Source organism: Homalodisca vitripennis, chromosome 1 (genome assembly GCF_021130785.1).
Source record: "Homalodisca vitripennis isolate AUS2020 chromosome 1, UT_GWSS_2.1, whole genome shotgun sequence".
In the NCBI taxonomy this organism is placed as follows: Eukaryota; Metazoa; Arthropoda; class Insecta; order Hemiptera; family Cicadellidae; genus Homalodisca; species Homalodisca vitripennis.
The window spans coordinates 31,988,067-32,011,001 of NC_060207.1; the positions used below are offsets into that span (position 1 = coordinate 31,988,067).

The 22,935-nt window shown below is 32.3% G+C and overlaps 2 protein-coding genes across 2 annotated transcripts in view; one reads left to right on the forward strand and one right to left on the reverse strand.

Moving 5' to 3' along the window:
• LOC124359365 (protein mahjong) overlaps positions 1-11,446 on the forward strand; it is a 68,122-nt gene extending 56,676 nt beyond the window's left edge. Inside the window, exons 25-29 of the mRNA XM_046812057.1 lie at positions 2,000-2,209; positions 3,688-3,886; positions 7,483-7,640; positions 8,078-8,156; positions 11,100-11,446. Coding sequence (XP_046668013.1) covers positions 2,000-2,209; positions 3,688-3,886; positions 7,483-7,640; positions 8,078-8,156; positions 11,100-11,344 — 891 coding nt within the window. The 3' untranslated portion in view covers positions 11,345-11,446. The remainder of the gene's footprint in view (positions 1-1,999; positions 2,210-3,687; positions 3,887-7,482; positions 7,641-8,077; positions 8,157-11,099) is intronic.
• Positions 1-22,935, reverse strand: part of LOC124359373 — a 42,186-nt gene that overhangs the window by 12,787 nt on the left and 6,464 nt on the right. Inside the window, exons 5-9 of the mRNA XM_046812068.1 lie at positions 22,181-22,394; positions 21,124-21,164; positions 19,231-19,294; positions 13,022-13,142; positions 11,628-11,725 (exon numbers count right to left, since the gene is read on the reverse strand). Coding sequence (XP_046668024.1) covers positions 11,628-11,725; positions 13,022-13,142; positions 19,231-19,294; positions 21,124-21,164; positions 22,181-22,394 — 538 coding nt within the window. The remainder of the gene's footprint in view (positions 1-11,627; positions 11,726-13,021; positions 13,143-19,230; positions 19,295-21,123; positions 21,165-22,180; positions 22,395-22,935) is intronic.

A 22,935-nucleotide genomic window follows, 5' to 3' on the forward strand; every position in this document is an offset into this window, starting at 1 on the left:
GCCAGTGCACTTTAGTCCTGAGTATCTGACTCCAATACTGCATACACCACAAGGATATTTAGTTTGTGGCATTTTACACAATTTCCAATACAGTAACAGTCTGGTATTTATAAATGTTTATTAAATTAATGATGTAGAACAGACAGACAGTTTCTGTGCTTACTCAGTTGTCAGTGTCTGAGGTCAGGTGGACAGTCAGCATATGCAGGGTCAGTGCACCGCCTGTGTGTGACACACATACGCCTGTCTATCTGAGAGTTTTAAGTGTTGAGTGTGTTGAGTTGGAAGTAATGTGTTTGCAGCTATGAGTTGGCAGTTAAGCATAACATCACAGTATGTACAATCTCTTGTAGTAAAATGCTTTGGTTTTCAAAGAAAAAAGATTTTTATTTTTGTAGGTTACACCAAATAGAAAATTGTACTCTGGAGTTAGATACAAGTTCTTCTTCTGTGTAGTAATGGTGATGTGTAAAATATTGCTGCCTTTGAAAGTAGGTCAGCTTGTAGTGTTGATTGTGTTTCTAGTGTTTCTTTACTTTTGGTTGTGTAGTTTATAAGTCTATAATTAGAAGAGACTTACGGTTTCTTGATGTTGTAGTGGTGAGTAGTTAGTAGGTTATTTGTTGGTTTAAACCACTAAAAACTTCACTTTTTATGGGAGCACTTTCACAGTTACTGTTGAGTGTCCGCCATCTTTGATGCATTTTAGCGTATAAATGCAGAGTTTTAGTAAATTCCTTACTATTTCCTTATTTGAGGTAATATCTTGTTACTTTTTTATGTATTGAAGATAAATAACCAATAAACAGAAATAAATACAAAAATGTACATTTGTACATATTTGGATTGTTATAAAAAAATTTTCTTTATAATGTAAATTTTTTAATAATTTTTTTCACTTTGGCATACAATTTTAGTATGTAAACAATTTTATATTATTTTTCTGATGCTACCATCGGAAAGAGCAACTAAAACTAAACAAATTCCATATATTTTATTTTATTTTTACACAACAAATAAGAAGTGTGGATGAAAAATATAATAAATATGTTGTCAGCGCCAAATTTTGCCCTACATGTAATGTTTGAAACGCTCAAGAGAAATGTAATACACTTACTATTATTAGCACAAATACTTTATTAACTTTAGTATTATTTATAAAAGAAGAAATTGAAGCACAGTTAACACTTTTTTACGTAAATAATTGTTTTATTCAGTAATAAAACTATAAAAAAAGGTGAAGTAACTCATCATAACCCACATTGTTCTTATTAGACATAGTTTGTTACTTAGTAAAATATAATACACACAGAAAATACAAATGAAAAATTAAGTAATGCAATGATTTGGAATACTAATGAAGTAGTATTTCACAATTATAACACAATTTAATGGATAAAATAAGATAAAACAGAGTAAAAAAAGCACAGCGTCAGTTCGCTCGCAACGTAAACATCCGAACTGACCTTCTTTTTATTTCACGACGTATAAACGGCTGGTCGTCGGCAATTACATATACAAATATTGTTACTCTATGGCTTTTGGATGAACTGTCATCGTTTGCAGCCAGTAACGTGCATAAACTGAACCAATACATATAAAAATACGCTGCGCCTACGACTACAGTGGTAATAAACAAGCTCTCTAAATACATAAAATAGTGAAACTCCATTGAACAATGTAAAGCTATTCTACATAACTTTTATTATCTATGATTTAATGTAAAATAAGATAATTTAAATTTTGGTTAAATTTTAATTGAATGATTGACATTTAAATGCAATGTATATTTTGTTCACTGCAATACTGTATTTTTACCCACACAGTAAAAATACAGTAAAATAACCTGTGACATCTGAAAAGCCTTTGAAAAGTTATGGTACAATAAACAATCTTACTTAAAGCATAAAATTTTTCGTGGGAATTATATTTATTCTACAATATTACTCCACAGTGCTTTATACAATTAAAAAGTACTTAAATGATTTGTACCTTTCAGGTGTATGACATAGCCACTGGAAAGAAACTGTTTACATTAACGCCAACACTGTCCAATCAGTATACAAAAAATCGAGCCACCTTCAATCCAACTGATGAATTAATATTGTCAGATGGTGTATTGTGGGATGTTTCTTCAGGGAAACAAATCCACAAATTCGACAAGCTGAATCAAACACTCAGTGGTGTATTTCATCCTAATGGCCTTGAGGTAAGTAATTGTATAAAGAAAGAGTAAACTCTTATAACTTAGCAATGAAGGATTTGTATTGAAAGTTAATTTGCTATTAGAACAGAGTACTTATTTCCAAAACTATAACAAACTATGTAATACTTTTTCTGAATAAAAAAGTGTAATATGTTTGAAACAAACCGTTGAAATTTATTTATAAATTGTTATACTTGGCTTAGCACGTGGTAAGATTACCATTTTTTTATTGTTTGAAATAAATTGATTAAGATTAAAATAACTTTTAGCAATAAATAAACGAAGGAAAAATGAAGTGAGTTATGACTTCAATATCAGAGTTCTGGATTTTGGTCTTACAGGCAGAATAACCGATATTTAATTTAAAAAATTGGAAAGATATCTAATAATTATTAAGTTTGGATTAATCAACAAAATAAGAATATTAGTAAAGGAATGAGGTCACAGATACTGATAAGGTGGATGGGCTGCTTGTACTCAGACGATGATATTTTCGATTCCTCATATGGTGGTATGCAATAGGTTGCAATGTGTGATGTCCTTTCGATGCTGTGGAGATATGGTGTGATGATCGAAGGATCAATCGAGATCCATTATGATGTGGATTATAATATTTGTAGTTTACTTCATTTCAATTTTCAAAAAATGGGGCACAAATGGACTAAATTATATAAAAATGTAATTCAATACTAATGAAGTTTTGATGGTTTTAAAATATGCAAATTGGATAAATTTAGGGTATAAATTGTTGAGTTAATCTGGATCAGAAGTTGTGTTATATTCAAAATGTAGAATAATCTTTGTCAGCTGGGTCATTGTTAATCAGCCAATTAGTAATTAAAAACAGAAAGAGCATGATTCTGATATTTTATGGATAAGTTGGTAATGTTCGAAATTATTATTATTGAGGTGATTTCATATACACTATAAAATGAGCATTCTCAAATCTATGGTACTTGTTAACTTATTAATCTTTTGGGAATTATAAACCAATAGTTTAAACATCAAGTAAGTAGTTTGACAATAATTTTAAATATGTCTTCTATTATTGAAAGATAGTATGCTTTAAAAGTAATTGTGTTAAGTATAATGAATGTGATAATATATATTTTGTTCGTTACGTAACTGAGAGTAGAGTTGTACTTTGTCACTGCGATCTGTGACAATACATATTGAATTAATTTAAGTTTCAGTTAGTCTGAACGAATTCCATAAAATTAGTCTATTTTTATAAATTTTAAAATCCGAATGAAACATAATACTGGGAAGTAATTTGAAATGAATTTTTTGAACTTAATCATTAGTTTAAGCCAATCAATGGTTATTCATGGTGATGGCAGGTTATTGGATAAAACCTTTGAATATAGTGAAATCTTGTGTTAAGTTTTGATTTTTGGATCAACAACTTGTTTAAGGAATCCATAAATTAATCTTGTGATGAAGATGACAAACATGTAAACCTTAATTATCTATCACACTAGGTGGTGTCTAACACAGAAGTGTGGGATCTGAGGACATTCCATCTATTGCGTACTGTGCCTTCCCTAGAGAGGTGCGAGGTGCTGTTTAACACCTTTGGTACCATTCTCTACGCCATCTCAATGGAGCAAGAGATGGAAGAGGATACCTCTCATGAGTCTTCCTTCAAAACACTGGATGCTAGTGATTATGCCAATATAGGTGAGTTTTCATTTACTATTGCAAATCAATGTGCGTAGTATGCGAAATGTATGCAATAATGAATTACTTTATTTGGTTAAAGTAAAAAAAAAAGAATTTCTATCGTAATTTATAGCATGAAATATAAGAACTAGTAAAAAAATTTAAAAACAACTAGAAAAGGTCAAATGATAGGGTAAAATATAAGTACTAGATTAAAAATAACTTTTGAACAAAATTTGTACGTAAATAAAACTTATTTAATAAATGCTAATATTGTAGTGACACTTGTCTTTGTACCTTGTACATATTATGGAATAAAGTGGTTTGACTATGACGTTGAACTTTGTGTATGAAAACCTATGGATAGGTAACCTAATAAACAAATGATCATACTATTGTAAATAATATGTTGCTTCTATTTGGCATTTTCTATATTTATTTTTGTGCATTGCCGCAAGTCTTCTGTGTGAATGTCAACAGCTAATCTTTGTTCACTTCATGTTTTTTTAGTTGTATAAATATTTCCCCTATAAAAAATATTATGTTTATATTTTAATTGTGCAAGAACAAATTAAGTAATACTGTATTTTTTACTAGATTTATTAATCCTTTTTGAAATACACTATCATGATTATTTTATTTCTTACTCTGAAATTAAGTTTTTACTACAGTGTCGCTAAAAAGTTTAGAGACAGGCTTAAAAAAAAACACAAAATTTCTGACAAAAGTTTGTTTTTAATGGAAACAAATATTTAAATTATACAAAATAGTAAAATGGACATTACATACAAATCAGTAATCAATAGGTCCTCCATTAGCTTTATAACATTCTTTGATCCGTTTTGGCATCGAATCAATGAGTGTCAGACAGTCTTCCTTCTTGATACTCCGCCATATCTGTGCCAACATGAACTTCAGTTCAGCTTTGTTCTTGGGTTTGTTCTTCGCTAGACGACTGGCCATGGTATTCCATAAATTTTCTATCGGATTAAGATCCGGGCTTCGTGGTGGCCACTTCAGAACCTCAACATCATGATTACTGAACCATTCTTGTGTGTGTCTTGATTTGTGGCACGGTGCATTGTCTTGTTGAAAGATGTAATTTTCACCAAGCAATTTATTGGCAGATGGTAACATGAATTCTTCTAGAGTTTGACAATATTTAATACTGTTCATTGTGCCTTCAACGAACTGAAGCTCCCCAGGACCCTCACTTGAAATGCAACCCCATATCATTACTGCTTCGCCACCGGCCTGAACTGCAGGCGCTACACATGCTGGTAGAAATTTTTCAGTATTGGTACGTCGTACCCTAACTCTGCGCCTTGGAAATAGTTCAAAACGGCTTTCATCAGAAAACAAAACACGCCGCCAAGCTTCTTTTGTCCACCCTAATCGAGCCTTGCACCAAACTTGGCGTGTCTTTTTGGCCTTGTCATTTAACAAAGGTTTGCGGATAGCGTAAAATGATTTCATACCTGCATCTCTAAGTCTGGAACTCACAGTTGCTACACTCACATTGTAACGATCATCATCTTGTTTCATGCTGCTTAGTAAATCAGGTGCACTTGCATTTCGGTCCTTTTTTGCTCATCACGAGTAGCTTACGATCCTGCCGAGGCGTGGTTTTACGTGGCCTACCACTCCGCGGGGCATCAATCACGGTACCCGGCTAGGTTAAAACGTCGCACTGTATTTTTAACACATGTTTTAGACACATGTAACTTGGATGCAATTGTTCGGTATGAACTACCGGTTTTATACATACCGATAACTTGCCATTTAATGTCCTCGGACACAGATGAGCGGCCCATAATCACAGCTTTAACTTTCACAAAACAGCGAAATAAACAAATCACAAAGAAGATTGCAGTACAACTGTCACAATGGCAGTGTGGAATGCGCGCGCAGGCTTGTTTCACAAAACAACCGCCAGAGGAACAATGACGTGCAGACCGCATGTCTGTAAATGAAGGCGTCTACTTGTAGAAGCGAAATTAAAACTCACATTTTTTGTTATAAAATGTTCGAAAATAAAATTTTATTTGTACCCTGACCAGTTGAGTACAAAATTTATTTGTAACATGACATATTTTTTTAAATGATCATCATATTATAATAAAAGTACTGTGCAAGTTTCATTACAATATGGCAAGCCGTTAAGAAGTTATAAAAATAAAATATCTAAAAAACAAGGTTTTTTTGGCAGTTCCTTAAAATACATTAATGCATGCTTCTTCCACATTTTTGGAGATAAAATATTGAAATTTTGAATAAAAACTTGAATTGATGTCCTTAAAACAGCCAACAATCAATAGCATTGAGAAATTAGTTAGTTTAGGGCCAACTGTAACATTTCTCTTTCAGACAGGTGTCCCTAAACTTTCTAGCGACACTGTATATTATTATTAGGTTTTCTATATTTAACAAAAAAATTAACATCCTTTTCAGTAAAATTTAATAAAAAAGGAATAACAATTTGAATTCATTCTTGGAAATTTAATAATTTTAAATTAATAACTGTTAATTAATAGATTTAAACTATTTTTTTATTCTTTTCGACTTATAAATATTTTTAAATAAATAAGACAACAACCCCCCTATGGTATAAAATCATGTACACTAATTAAAATGTATTCTTTTATACTAATTTTTGAAAATAACATAAACCACATCTGGCAATTCTAATAAAGACTAATACCCTTTTACTTCAAATATAGAATAAAACCAAAAGTGCAAATAACAAAGAAAATGAAAATCAGAAAAGCTCTCTAAAATGGCAGCACCAAGTTTGGAACACATCTAAAAACAAAAAATTACTATTTAAAACATAAGCTGCTATACCTCTTGACATTTGAACTTTTTAAGGTGATATCAAATCATTTTTAAAATTCAATACCCTGTCCTTTCTCGGCAGAATCTTCATCAAGCTAGTAATCAAAATTATTGTTAAAATGTTTTGCCATGTCGTGCAGAACTGCACAGCATAACATGCTGTTTGGTATTTCTTCCAGAGAAATCCACACAAGGTAACTATTACAGGGAACTTTTTTTGTCACTTAGCTGAAAACTCCACTATTATAGGTTTTTTTTTTTTCTGAGAATGCAACTGATATATTGTCTTGCTAGTAAGGGGGTTTTAAAGAAGAGAATAAAAATGTATATTCCAGTGGTGCTCATGTTATACAAGAAACCATTGAAATAGCTGGAGACTATTGACTTAGCCAACTGAGGGGAAGGGGGAGGCAGCTCATTAGGCAGTCTTTTTTCACCTGTTTTACCCACTAAAGGTGTTATGTGGTAGAAGAAATGTGTGGTATATTGGCTTAAGCATTAAAACAAAATTTTTTCAGTTAATAAAAAATAAATAAGCTACTTGAGACAAGTGCATCAGTGTTAGTGAGAATTATATACAAAAATTCCATTTTGTAAAAATATACATTTATTTCTTTAGTCTAGTTTTGTCTCTCTTTCATTATTGAATCCACCTCTTGTTAAGTTTTTTGAACATATATACAATATGTATAACTTGCTCCATTCATAATATTGCTTGATAGAATTTGTTGTGTACGTATGATTTAGTATCTAGTAAAACTCTTTTACTCTATGTACAGCTACAATTGATGTAAAAAAGAACATCTATGATCTGGCCATCAACCGTATCGACACTCAGATAGCAATAGTTGAGAATCAAGGGATGTTCGACAGTGTGCAAGAATCCATCATTAGACTCTACGATGTGGGCAGAAGACGAGACGATGAGGACGAAGTAGTAAGTGAAGCAATTAAATAAATATTTTACTAGTTACATCATTGTGTGCGATTATCTGTATCTGTTTGTCTTAATATTTAAGACTAAAAAAATTGTCTTATGCGCTTTAACTGCCATTATTTTTGGTTTAATGATCAGATTCTTGCAATTTATATATCATTCGTATATTTTTATAATGAATAATTAGTTATATACTACAAATATTTGTGTTATAAGTATCATATATTTAAATTCAATTTCACTGCAGCTAAATTTAGTGCAGATCTGAAAAGGTATCACCCAATGATAAGAGTTTCTGGATGTTTTGATCATATTTTAAAATTGTACTATTCAGTTGAAAATATAGTAACTGCAGTGTGTGTATTAGTCAACAGTTATGATTTTCACATAAATAAGCAAATCTATATAACTTTACTAAATGAAAGATCTGTTTAAAGGAGGATGAAGAAGATGATGAAGAAATGGGCAGCGATGGCTCAGATATGGACAACAGTGATGATCCAGATGTTACTGAGGGTAAGTATTCCAAATCCTGATTTACTTACCAGATGTAATTTTTTATAATAGTTTGTTTTCTGATTGTTGCACTTTATATTTTGTTGATTTATTATATTCTACTTTTAGGTAACAATAGATTAATGTTTTATAAGGAAGGTGATATATTATTACATGCAAATTCTCATGGAGCAAGTGAATCCTGTATAAGGATCTTCTCAAACACAATTAATGAATTAATTAATAATAATATATGTACATTGGATGTGGACGTTGTAATAAAATGATTGTGCTATAGTAGAGTTTGCTTTTGTGCTATCGTTAATTCACCATCTAAATTGAATATTATAGCTGTTTGGAGGTTAGGTATATTTGACATGCTAAATATTTTAACCCTTCCAGGGTCAGCTTACTGTAGCCTTAGATTGCCTATTATTCATGTGTTGGGGTAAAATAATTTTTTTGAACCAAAACTGCTCAATTTTATTTTAAATTGCTTACCTGTCATGGAAAAATGGAAATCTGTCCATAAATATTTTTTCCCACCATTTTTAGTGTGATAGACCAGTATGCGTATATAAGCGTCATTGACCCTTCCACGAATTGACATGCGTGTATAAATTAATTGATGTTTAGGTTTAGCGTAATAAAAACATTTTATGATTAAAAATAAGTATGTATTACATGATTTGGGTTAACATACAAAACAAATAAAGTAAAAACTAATCATATAACAAAGGAGATTGATCACTGTCCATTCACATAGTCCTCCATGTTATGATAAGCTTCGAAACAGCTATCTGGGTGAAGGAACGGTTTGTTGACACACATTTTACAAAAATAGATAGTTTCTTTTCGCAGATATTTTTTGTAGCAGATATGGCATTGATGACCCTTTGCGTCTCTTCCCATGAGATGAAGTTTTCCATCTAGCCTTGTTATGCGGGGTGCAGAGCGACTGAGAAAGAAAGAGGCAGGCAGCCGACAATGACCTTGACTTGCCACTAAAACCCCTCCCTCCACCAAGCAGCCCGAGCCATTCCGGCACACCCTTCCCCCACCTTACTGCCACCAAACTACTTCACTCAATAACCACAGAACTTATTGCAAATTTACTTTTTAGAGTACAACTGGGTAGGATGTAGGAATAAAATATTCATGACTTATTCTAAAGGCAACGTACATTATAAATTTCATCTACATCAATTCAATAGGTATGATCGAGTATGAAACAATCTAACAACTTCAGTTCAGTACGCCGAGTGGAGAGCAACTCAGTAAACAAAGAGGCAACCGACAATAACCTTCATTCAGTTGCCACTAAAGCCCCTCCCCCCCCAAGCAGCTCAAGCCACTCCGGCCCCCCCAACCATACTGCCGCCAAACTACTTATATTATGTTCCCGATTAGCTGGAATAGCTGACAACTGCAAACAACAAGGACATTCATAAACATGGTTATGCGTATAAACACGCATTTGACGCTTGGCCAAAATAAGTGTATGTGTAAATATACGCATATGGCCCCCGGGAAATGTTAAGTTAGGCGTATATAACCGTCATTGACCCGGGAAGGGTTAACTATGGTATTTCTTGTGTAGGCCAGATATCTCCGTATTGTCCTTGATCAGTTTGGGTGTAACTAAATAAGTCTGTGGTAGTGTAATAAATTAACTAATAATACAGTGTGAGTCTGTGGTACATTTTTGATCATCTCAAGGACTAAATCATCCAGTGTAATGAAAATTATCATAATTTAATATTGAGTGTTGTATATACAAATTAAGTCCAGGAATTAATTTGCTGTGCTTAGTGAAACGAAAGCTGTTTTTGTTAGCTGTTGTGTTTTTTATTGTGTCCCTTTTATAATTTTTAATCACAATGAGCAAGAGTGTGCCTCATCATTAGACGACAATAGTGACAATGATGATTCTGATAACATGGACTTGAAAGTAACTCATCTAACTAAGAACTCTTCTAGTGGAACAGCTGCATATAAAATGTATATTTCTTTGTAAGAGAAGTCAGTCGACTAAATATTGTGCATGTAAATTAGTAAACTAGGTACATTTTTCTCAATAATCAATAAATAAGCATATCAACATAATGTTTCTTTTTACTTTGATGTAGTATTATTAATCTGCAAATACAATACATGAAATTTTAATACAGATTTTTAAATATTATTATTGCTAATAGAAAATTCACTACATTTTAAAATAACAACCCTCGATCTTTGGCTGAATTTCATCTCTCAGCTGTTCCCTAAACAGGACATATTGATGATTTATATATGGTTTTAGCATGATCCTTTGTAACAGAGATTTGTCCTTTTTTAAGTTTAAGATAAATATAAATGTACACTAATGTAAAATATTGTGATAAAACTAAAGTTAGTTAATTATGAAACGATAATTGTGTTGCTATATTGGTTGATAACAGTTGATGGGATTATCAACCTCTGAGCCTGAGGCAACAATCTGTAGAATGAGATCTGTAGTAAAATTGAGAATTAATTGTTTGTAATTAAATGTATCAACAACAGATCAGATTAATAACTTTAATTTAAAGTTATTTTCACTATATGTCTATGCCCTCTAGATTTCGTGTGTGTGTGTGTGCGCGCGCGCGCGTGCGTGCGTGCGTGCGTGTGTGTGTGTGTGTGTGTGTGTGTGTGTTTCATATTCATATTTTATGATTAATATTTATTCTGGGTAAAGAAATAAGCCATAGTGTATTTATGCCAAATTCCAATCCAAAAATAATTAATTTTTTCACCAAATTCATTCTAACTTAAAACATGCTATCAACATTTAAAACAAAATATAGAATTGCTGCAATATCAGCTTCCCCAAATATTTTTGAATCAGTTCTGCAATGTTTTATAAATAACATGTGCAAACGTTGTATAAGGGTTATAAATGTTCTTATAATGTTCTATATTCTTTTCATGAACATTTTTCAGAGAACGGACCAAATTTACAGAACTTAATTGATGAGCTTGTACGCGAAGAAGAACAGAGTCTAGAAAATGGAGGTGCAGCAGGAGGAGGTGAGGAGGGAAGTAACAATGAGGAAGACAGTGCAGCATCATCAGAGGACAATGATGATGACGACGATAGTGACAGTGATGATATTGAAGCCATAGACATGAATCTTTCTGATGAAAGTGACTCATCGGGGGAAAGTGATGATGACCTTTCTTCATAGTGGAACATTGTAAATATATCAATGAAAACTAAGGGCACTAAGTTTAACTTGGGCACACTGTATCATTTTTACTGTATAATACATTTTTTAAGTAATTTTAAATTGTCTATTACTGCTCCAATTCAATCCTTCCTTTTCCATATAATATAAAATAGTGAACTTTTAGAGAAACTGTTTAGCATCAGATTCAACAAACGATTATGATACATCAAATTTTTAATCACACTTTGTAATAAATGAAATACTGAATGGCTTCATACAACTTTTATTTTTATATTCTTACCAAGTTTTCTTCTGGCGTTTACCAGGAGATTTTAGCTCATGACTGCTTGATGAGAAATCTTTACTAAGCCACTGTCTCTTCATGGGCAGTCCAACCAACTGAAATATTTAAAAGTGTTAAAAAGAATAATATTTTAGCTATAAAATCAACAACTATGAGACATCTGAGTAACCTTATATTTCACATATTAGCAGTTACGTTTTTATTTGAAAATGTTTATCTTCTGGAAGTAAAATAATCTGTCAATCAACCTGTTAATATAGTATAGTTGTTTATGTGGTTTGAAAATGGACTAAAGAATTGGAAATTTTCGTCCGGAAAACAGCTGGGAATTTGAAAAGAGGCTTTGAGTGGCCACCCTGAATTAGCTTAGCTAGAATATTTAACTTATTTGCACAACACAATTAGATAAATGATGCAGATTATTGTGTGAGTTAGACATTAGGCGTTAGGGTTCCCTTTCAAACCTTTGTAATGAACAAAATTGTGCATTTCTTTCTTTCTAAAAATAACTGCAAAATTTTAAACATGCTAGTAAAAATGTATAGATATAAAACACGTAGCTGTAAGAATTTTATTTTCAAATGTGTATAACTGTATACAAAACATTAACAAAGTATCATTCTTTTCAGCAGCTAGTAACATACAGCACAAAACACTATTTATTTTTATAAAATAGTTTTACACAATGTCCTTACAGAATCAATCAGTTTTTAAATGCATTTCATTGCAATAACGGAATATAAGCTATTCAAAAATGTGCCCAAAACATGTAATGGCAAAAATAGATTTTCTTCCGTAATTTTGAAGTAAATAAATATTTCCCTAAATTTTTCTACTGTCCAAACGTCCTTCTCAGAAAATTAAACAATATTATTGTTTTAATGTAGCAAATTATAATATATTTTAAAACTCCATAAAAAACCCTCAATTAATTATGAGAGTTGGCACTTGATGAATTTATCAACTGGATATACATTATTCCTATAAAGCTTCAATCTTTTTTAGATAAATCTAATAATTAATGGATTCTTTCTTCTTAATGCATGTTTATTCCAAAAGATTTGAACTATTTTTAAATTTATAGATTCGTATATGGATTTTCAAAAAAGGTTTTGGTACTGTTTTTTATCTATACTATTTGTATTAAAACTCTTAATTAAATTGACATTAATGTAACTAAATGCCATGTTACATTATTTATGTTTTATAATTAACACATTCACTATTACAGCTTACATTAGCATAGTATAACAACAACATGAACACCAAACTGCACTGGATCACTGGTACTGTGATACTTTGTTCCTAGTTCAAGTGGTAATTAAATTTCCCAAAAATTATTCTTAGCAAATAGACAATTTATTTTTTACCCTCTTGAGAAAACCACTTACTGTATTTTCCTCCTCAAACATCATGCTGTACACTTGTGACTCGTCTCCTCGTTGCCTCGGCCTCTCTTTATGTTCAGGTTTATCTATAGACTCACTTGATCTATGACTGTATAGTGGCTCCCTAGAATTGTTTGTCCATCAATGAATAAAGTAAGAAAAGATAATACAATGGTTTTATTAAAACTATTCGTGAAGTAACAAATTTCATGCTTTTATATTTATTTTATTTGGTACATATTTCTTACAATTTGAAAATTTTTACTTCAAATACTTAAAAATATGCCAGTACTAATTAAAATTGATTTAATTCAGTTGTCTAAAAGCAATTTAGAAACTTTAGTTTTTTTCTCCAATATACGTTTATATTGTGTAACTGGAGTTAAGTTAATGTATGCCCAGATGGACCGATCATTTTTTAAAATTATGTAGTTTTGTATCTATTCTTTATGTGGGAATCTAACACTTACAATGTATAATATACTACGTCTCTGACATCAATTGCCTGGACTCAGGTCGTGAAACAGAATATGCTTGAGGAAATGCTATTGAGTTATAATATTACCAGAATAATGCTTCCTGCTACAAGAATAACACCCACATCGCGAACATCTATTGATTGTGTATGCTCCAATTTGAGAGACGAGGAACTTACTGTACAGGGTGCTGCATGAAGCCATCTCTGATCATTCTGCTCAGCAGCTTGCTGCTGTAACTCTCATCCTGAAAACGCCTCTTTCGTCTTTCATAAAAAAACGAAATTTTAACAGATAGAAATATTGCAGAGATCAAGCATAAATTAAACTCAGGAATCGTGGAATGATTTAAAAGACTAATACAAGTACAGATTTTTGCCTACAACTTTTTTAATAGAAACAGTCAATTTGATTTTAAACCATGCCTGTCCTTACAAGTATATACAAAACCGAAAAGGAAAAAAAGGAATTAGAGTGTTTGACGCGGAAGCTGACAACTTGAAGAATGAATTTCTAAGGGCGCAGTCAGTCACAATACATACTCCACGGGATTGTTAGAACATAAGCAAGAAGCTGCTCCTTAAAAAGAAAGACTACGATATCAAGTTGAAGGCCTTAAGGCGACATGCAACAGCTGAAACAAATTGCCCTCTCTGAAAACAAATCTAAAGCTGTATGGACAGTAATAAACAGAGAAAGAAAATCCAAAAATTCACCCGGGTCCTCCATAAACTTATAGGCCCAACAGGAGAAGTGATTACTGAATCCTCAGAAGATGGCAGATTTGATGAATATCACTTTTATAAAGCTGGCTGATAAAGCACTTGCAGCTAATCCCCAATCAAATCAAGTTGTAGCAACTAGTAGTTCCAACACTCCAGACCTCTACCTACAACCTACTACAGTTAGGGAAGTAAAACATTATTATAATGTCCTTAAAAAGCAAGACATCTGCAGGAATAGACGACATATCCTCCAAACTTCTCAAGGCCTGCTGTAATGAGCTTGCACAGCCACTGACTCTTCTCATAAATTTGTCACTTAAGGAGGGTAAATTCCCATGTTACCTAAAATTAGCCAAAGTAATGCCTTTGTTCAAGGAAGGCAACTCTGCTGAAATTTTGTAATTATCGCCCAATATCTTTAATATCAACATTGTCCAAAGTTTTGAAAAAAATTGTGCTGTGCCGCCTCTTGGAACATTTGAAATACTACGATCTACTAACAGCACAGCAACATTGGCTTTATAAAGGGCAGATCTACAACAACAGCAATAGTAGTCTAGTAGAATGTATTATTGACAAGCTTGAAGCTGGAGACACTCACCACTTCAATTCTACTAGACTTCAGTAAGGCATTCGATTTGCCTTGACCATCACCAATTATTAATGAAGATGGCACAATTTTGGGATAAGAGGAATTACGGCTAGTTGGTTTCGAAGCTACTTAGAAGGCAGACAAAACAGCTGGTTGAGCTGAAACACATGGATAAGGGGTGTAGAAGATTAGTGAGATCAAAGCCCTTAACAGTCACAAGAGGGGTACCACAGGGGTCCGTTCTTGGCCCCTGTACTGTTTATTCTTTTCACCAGTGACCTTCCTGGATTTCTGGAACAATATTACTACCATCATGTATATGCGTATTTTTTTTTGGGGGTGATACGGTGCTTCCTACTAAGTGACAAAATGCCTAGTAGATATACGGTGCTCCTACTAAGTGACAAAATGCCTAGTAGATTAGAGGTTTCATCACACATTGCCATGGAGATGGCAATTCAATACTGCCACAATAACAACCTGGTGGTAAATGAGGCTAAATCGAAACAACTAGTTATGGGTAGAAGGAAACACGAAGTAGGGGCTATTACCCAATATTGTTCCTGTGGATGTAGCCAAGTACCTAGGAGTGGTTATTGACAATGACCTCATTTGGACTCAGCACATAGACAACCTATGTAAAAAACTAAGTACTGGACTGTATGTGGTGAAAAGAATAAAAGAAATTAGTGACAAGAAAACAGCAACTGTTTGCATATTTATGCAGTGTTCGACTCACATCTCCGATATGGTCTTTGTTTATGGGAAATTCTAGTTTACGGAATTTACAAAAGACCTCTTGTTTTACAAAAGAGGTGCCTGCGAATTTTGGCTGGAATGCAACCAAGAGAAGCTGTCGAACAGCTTTTGTCGAGTATGGTATCCTTACCGTAGTAAGCACTCTACATTCTTCAAGTGATAATGTATGCAATAGACAAAAACTTGACAAGAGGCAGTAATCTCCACAGTCACAACACTCGTCACGCTGCAAACTTCAATTTGCCAGCTCACACAGGCTAGCATTGTTTGAAGAAAAACCTTCCTACATGGGAGCAAAGTTATTCAACATGGCTGCCTGATAACATCAAATCTCAAGAAGGAAGCCTGAACTTTAAGAAGGAACTAAAAAGATGGAGCTGCTGAGTCATCCCTTCTACACCATTGAAGAATTTCTGAGCTGGAGAACTCAATGGACTACATAAAACCATTATGAAAAATCTTATTATTTTGTATTGACGCTAATGTAATTCTCTAAGAATGCACAAATAAAGAATATTGTCTATTGTCTATTGTCTATCAGCTTAAAAGTAGCAAAATAGACATAGAATGCACAGGTAATATTACTGAACAGGCCACATTAGTCAAGTCCCTCAGTATAATAATTTATTAAGAAATTTATATAAAATGCATGTATAAATATCAATATAGAAGAAAAGGTAACACATTTTTCACGACAACAAAAATCCAACATTAAAGACTAGGTACCACAAAATGTGCGTCAACTGGATTCTATCTGTAGACTGCCACACCGCCCATGTATGGCACATGGATTCATTAAAATACACAGCTGAAACATACTTGTTCATTCAAATTCTTTATTGCCAGAACATCTTCGCAATGTATAGTAGTGTCAGAAACAAATTCAACACAAACAATAATCTTATGTTATACATCGGCTGGGCCTAATAACAAGTGCCTATTTAATTACAACAAAATAATCCTGATGACATATGGGCTGATATGAATCAAACTTTTCATGAAACAGTTAATTTCAAGACATTTAAGAGAGAAGGAAGAGAGTTAAAGAGTTCAATGCCTGTTTCAGTAAAACAATTCTAAGTGGTTTTAAGACAATATATTCTAAGAGAATTTGAGTTTATAGTAATATGGTTATGAATAGATCTATTTGTAGGTATGGCATGTAAATTTCTTTTTGTATACAATCTAAAATATGCAGTGCAGGTACTCTAAAAATACCATTCTTGTTAAATAAAGGTTTACAGTGAGTACATTAGCTATAATCTTCATTGCACAGTTTTACGAAATTAACAGTTTTTTGTGTTACAATCATTACCCTATACAATAATTCCATAAGATAGAAAACTATGAAGGTAGGCATAGTTGACAGTAATGAGGATATCTGTATTTAAAATATATATTAGCCTAATTAATATAAAAATACCCTTAGACACTTTATTTCATAACATTTCAACGTGCCTATCCCATTTGATGTTACTAGAAAACACTCCTAAGAATTTAACATAGTCTACGTTCTGTTGGCTAAGGTTTTAAACAAAATTCTAGAGTCTGGGTTTTATCTTTATTAAGACAGAATGAATTGGCAGCTTACCAGTCCTTGATAGTGTCACTAATATTACAAAGAACATCAGTAGCAATGAAAATATTATTACAATTGACTTCTCTACAGCATAAAAGATACCTTCTTTGCATGTTTTAATTGCAAGGACAGCAAGAACAATCTGTTCTGTGAACAGTAACAACTAGAAAACAAAAGTTCTAGTAACAAAATATATGGAGTTTTTGGGCTAGTTGCCTAAAACTGCAAATATGTAAATATTAGCCCTGCTTTATATAGAAAAGGTTTGTAATTCTTTTTAACCCTCATTCTAGAAACTAAAACATTTTTAGTTTTGTAATAGTGGGTGTACTATATTTAGCCATCAATGAAAAGCTGACATCATTTATATTTATAAATTTAATTAACCTTTATTACATTTGTCTTTAAATCACCATAAATCGGAACATTTTCAGAGTGCCATCTTTTACTCCATATCAAAAAGTTCAATATTTTTAATGTTATTTACTGAGCCATGCAAATGTGCAATACCTTAAAAATTGTAAAACAGAAGAAAACAAGAAGATAATGTTAATGCAATAAAATGATGTTTGTGGTGAAAGTCACCAATTATTCCCAGTCATGTTATGTTATGTCTTTATCCAATAGTCGGTGGCAATGGATCTAGTGCAGCATGCAGCACTCTCTAACAGATGTGTTCAATGAGAAGTTGTACAAATGTATAGAAAACATTATAAGAAAAGTTTGATTTTGTTTTCTATACAACAATTCATCATCATCAGACGTTTCCGTTATCACGGGTCGTCGTACACAGCCTCCTCCACTTTTGTCTGTCATTCCAGGTCTCCTCTTCCTCCACCTGTATTTTCTGTAGTCCCCTTCTCTCTATGTCTTTCCACACTTGGTCCTCCCATCTTCCTCTTGGTCTTCTTCCTCCTTCCTCCTTCTCCAGTGCTATTCTAGGCATTCTATTATCTTCCATCCTCTTCACATGCCCCATCCACTGTATTCTTCTTCCTTCCATTGTCTCTTGCAGTGAAACTACCTTCAATCTTTCTCTGGTTATTTCGTTCCTTATTCTATCTCTTCTTGTAGTCTTCTCTATCCCTCTTAAAAATCTCATTTCTGCAGCTTGCAATCTGCTTAAATCATTTTTAGTCCACGTCCACGTCTCTGCTCCATATAATAAAATTTGTTGGAAATAAGATTTATACATCAATACTTTTGATTCTTTCCCAATGTTCCAACTCCACACAATCTTCTTCACCATATTGAAAAACTTTCCACTCTTCCATATTCTGTTTCCTATCTCTTCTCTTATTGTGCCCCTATCTGTTATGATACTTCCTAAATAACAGAATTCCTTCACCTTTTCAAGTCTTTTTCCTTCAACTAACACGTCTTTGTTATTTCCTTCCCTTCTCTCTACTTTCATTACTTTACATTTTTGTATGTTCATCTCTAAACCATATTTCTTCGCCACTTTTGCCCATTTGTTCAACTCTCGTTCTAACTCTTCTTCCCTATTTTCCCATATCATTATGTCATCCGCATATATGCTATTGTCTTAAGTTCTTCTGCTCCTCTGTTTCCTTGTACTTCTAGAATAATTTCATCCATTATAATATTGAAAAGGAAAGGTGACAATATGCTTCCCTGCCTTACTCCTCTCTCTGTTTTAAAAGTTTCCGTATATTTTTCTTCAATTCTTACCCTGTTTTTACATATGCCGTGCAGAAAATTTCTGTCATCTTGTTTTTAATGTAGAGAATGAATATTTTAAAAGTTCGGAATAGGATTATTCTCAATGTTTTGTCATTTAACAACAGAAAATCCTTTTAATGTGGCAAAAATTTAGTCATCATCATTAGACGTTTCCGTTATCACGGGTCGTCGTACACAGCCTCCTCCACTTTTGTCTATCATTCCAGGTCTCCTCTTCCTCCACCTGTATTTTCTGTAGTCCCCTTCTCTCTATGTCTTTCCACACTTGGTCCTCCCATCTTCCTCTCGGTCTTCCTCTTGGTCTTCTGCTATGTGTTTATTATGATTGTGACATATTTTAGTGTAACTTAATTAAAATTGTTGTGATGCTTACTTACGAGACAACCTCATCTAAGTCGAGTGATACTGATGGAGATTCTTCAATCGGGTAATAGAACACTTCTGGAATAAATAAATAATGCTTTTTCAGTGTTTACTACACAAATTATTTACATGTTAAATATTGGCACATGCGAATTACTTAAAAAATAATTTAAAAGTTTGAGTTACGAGTAAACACATTAATAATTTGTAAGTAAGTGTAAAGATAACTGTGCCAGGTCTTCTCTGTCCTCCGTTAAGTCAGCCTTGTCCTGAAATCTACGCCGTTTGAGTCTCCTTAACCCTTTGAAAACCACAATGTTGCATACATCGACAGTGTAAAAAGTGCAAAAAATTCCAGTATCACACACATTTACAATTCATATCTCAGTAATATTTCATATTTTACGTTATTCCAGTCACTTAATCCTATCATTGTATAAATTATTGTTATTGTAAAACGTTTTGTTGCATAACAACACTGTAAATAAGTTATTGTGAAGCAAAAACATATTAGTTTTAATCTAACATTGTTTACATTCTTTTGAAAATGTTTAACATTATACTGTAGATGCTCCTTACTTATTGGATGTACTTATTAATTTAAAATCAAACAATACAATGATATAGATTTTATTTTTGTTGTGAGTCTCTAATAAGAAAATCGTCATCAGAAAAACTTTTGTATTCAGTTATGTGGGTCTGATAAAGCTTTGCTTGAAAGCTGAAGGTCTTTAAGAAAAAAATAAAATCTACATTACTAGATTGTGAGATTTTAAATAAATAATATGTCATAACGTTGATCTAGAGAATATTTTTATTCAAGTAATTATAGAAATATTCAAAGAAAACTTTGCTGTTGGTGACTTGCAAATGTTGACTTTAGCTCCATTTCATCTTCCACTTGGTGCAGCGTCTGAAATTTGACATTGACACTGTTTTTGGATCTCTCCAGATAGATTTAGATTCTAGGATCCCAGGAGTTGTCTGTGACAGTCGTATTTCAGACACTGCACCATTCAAAAGGCATTGATCAACTATTCCCATTGCTATGTTATTAGTCTTTTATAAGTACTAGATGAAAGTGCATGTTCTATAAGTTATGTTAACAGTAGACCAGATATGGTAATAGTGGCAGGAGTCAGGTTTTATTCAGAGCCTGTAATACAATAGCTTATTTATTTTTATATCAACAAAAACAAATAAAACATGCATTTCATTTCATTTTTTTTTGCATTGCATTGCATTTTCATTTTATTTAGGTTTGTGTGGTCTCTTCACAAAAAGTTTATGTAACAACAATAAATTGTATTCTACAATCTATACTCAATAAAATTGTGAACAAAATATAAAAATTTGTAGAAATTATTACAAATTTTTGTTTTATAAATTGTCAAGAGAGGTTGAAAATCCTTTCAAACAACTTGACGCAGGATGTTGGAATGCCAGAACTGTCAGTCTTTTCGTTTCCTCCAACTTATGTGTTTTTATCCTAAGATATTGTTATGGATCTTATCAAATTTACACATCAGTAGATTAAGAAAAGAATAATATTATGGTAAGTAGTCATAACAATTATAATGTATTTTAGAAATTTTCTATTCCTCCATGGCACTTTAAAGAATTAAGCATTTTAAATTAATTTTTTAAGCTAGAAAACAGAATAACAAATGTTTTTATAATGTGGCCATAATTGAACAACTACCTGATAATAGCCTCTATGATTCTTCTTTCTCCCAAAAATGACATTGTAACAAACAGTTGATACAGCATTATTACTACACATTTAGTAACACATCAAAAATTTAAAATGTTGGTACATAGAAAAATAGGTAGAACCACAGGGCCTGAGATTTTTCAAGATTCAATAGGCAAACTATTTTTAAGGGGAACAACATAACAATACTTGCCTGTTGAACTATCGCAACTACCATTATCCTTCGCACAACACCTGGAACAAGAAATATTTACCCATGTTCTAAGCTCAGTGAACAATTGATAAACTCAATAAAATTATCAACAAAGCTATTAGTTCATCATAAAAATATTTTTTTCCCTCTAATGTTAAAATATTTATATTTTTTTATTGGTGTTAAACTTTATTGTTCTGTCTAAAAAGGTTAATGTCTACCCTCTTTAAAAAATATTTCTGAAGATACACTATTTATATGTAACTTTAGACTTATATTCAATTGATTTTGCAAATTAGCATTGTAAGTCCTGATTATGGTCCTTGGAATCACAGTAAGAATATTATTTTATAGAGCCTTATGTTATATTTTACACAACAAAACATGGATGATACTAGGCAACGGCAGTTAGTACTTATTATCCTCTTACCACTGTTTTGGCAATACGTTATTTGATTGATTCCTTGTTATGATTTTTACATTAATTACATGACTTTATATTAAAATAATCTTAAAATTATATAAACAATCTCAATTTAAAAATTCTGTGAAATGGTTTTTTTTTAATTACATTAGTTTAATTTTAAACTTGTCAATATAGTCCAATAACTTTGCAAACATGTCAAAATTGTACTTATTTATTAAGACCAATATAAAACTGTTAAACCTAATTTGTTAAGAAATCACAAAGTACCTATGGTAGTTTAAAATAGTTTTTAAATTAAATACATAAAATATATATGAAGCCAAAATAAAAATATGCCAAACAAGATTCATGAAAGAATGCGTGTATGTAAATGAGTCATGAAAAACACTTTTCATCATAGTTTTAAACACTTTTTTAATATTGTGATATTTCTACCAAACAAATTTTTCAGATAAACCATATGTAGTGGTAAAGTTTAGTTAACCTCTAAATAGTAGCCTAAATGTTTACTCTTAATTTAAATGTTTATTTTATTTAATAAATCTGCTTTAATTTAAAAATCTTTAAATCAGCTTTTATTTCAAAATAATATACCACCTTTTGACAAGTAAATAGTAAACAGGTTCATACCAACTTAAACATTGTTCCCTTCTCGACGTCCATGTCAGAAATGCAACAGCCAAACATATAAACATTAGCCAAGGGATAAACATCAAATAGAAGGAAGACGAGTGAATGATTTTTCCTGGATGTTCTTCTTTTTTCCGTTTTTCTTCTTCCTTCACACCCAAGTTTTTCTGCCTGTAGAAAATGAAATTGGCAGTAGCATTCTTCGGGACAAAATCTATAAGAAAATGTTTCACAATTTATCATAATTTGGTTGCAAACATGTTTTTCTGAAAAGAATTTACAGAATACCTGCACCAAATATAGTAAGGCCTATGGATTGACATTGTAGGTGTTTCTCACCAGAACCATAAACAATATCTCTCTCTCTCCCTCACAGTCATCCAATACATCATTTCCAACAAGGTGGAAACATCTGTTTTGCAAAATTTGCTTAAAACAGCTGTTGGGTTTTCTCGCTATAATCTCCTCTAAGCACATGCACAAATGGCAGAGTTGGAGGAGAGCTTTTTCCCCTAGATAGATGCAACTTACCCATCATATTTTCCGATCAGGGAAACAAGATAAATTAAGTTGGCACAGCAGTCTAACATGTATTAAGGGTAGTGAGGCAGGGTGTGCATGTGGAAATGGAAAGTAAATCCTCAGAGAGCAAAAAGTATAGTGCCTCTCATAAAATTACTGTAGTTTGACATACTAGGAGTTAAGTAAAAAATTATATTTTACACATTTATTATACCAGACTACAGGAACGTTAT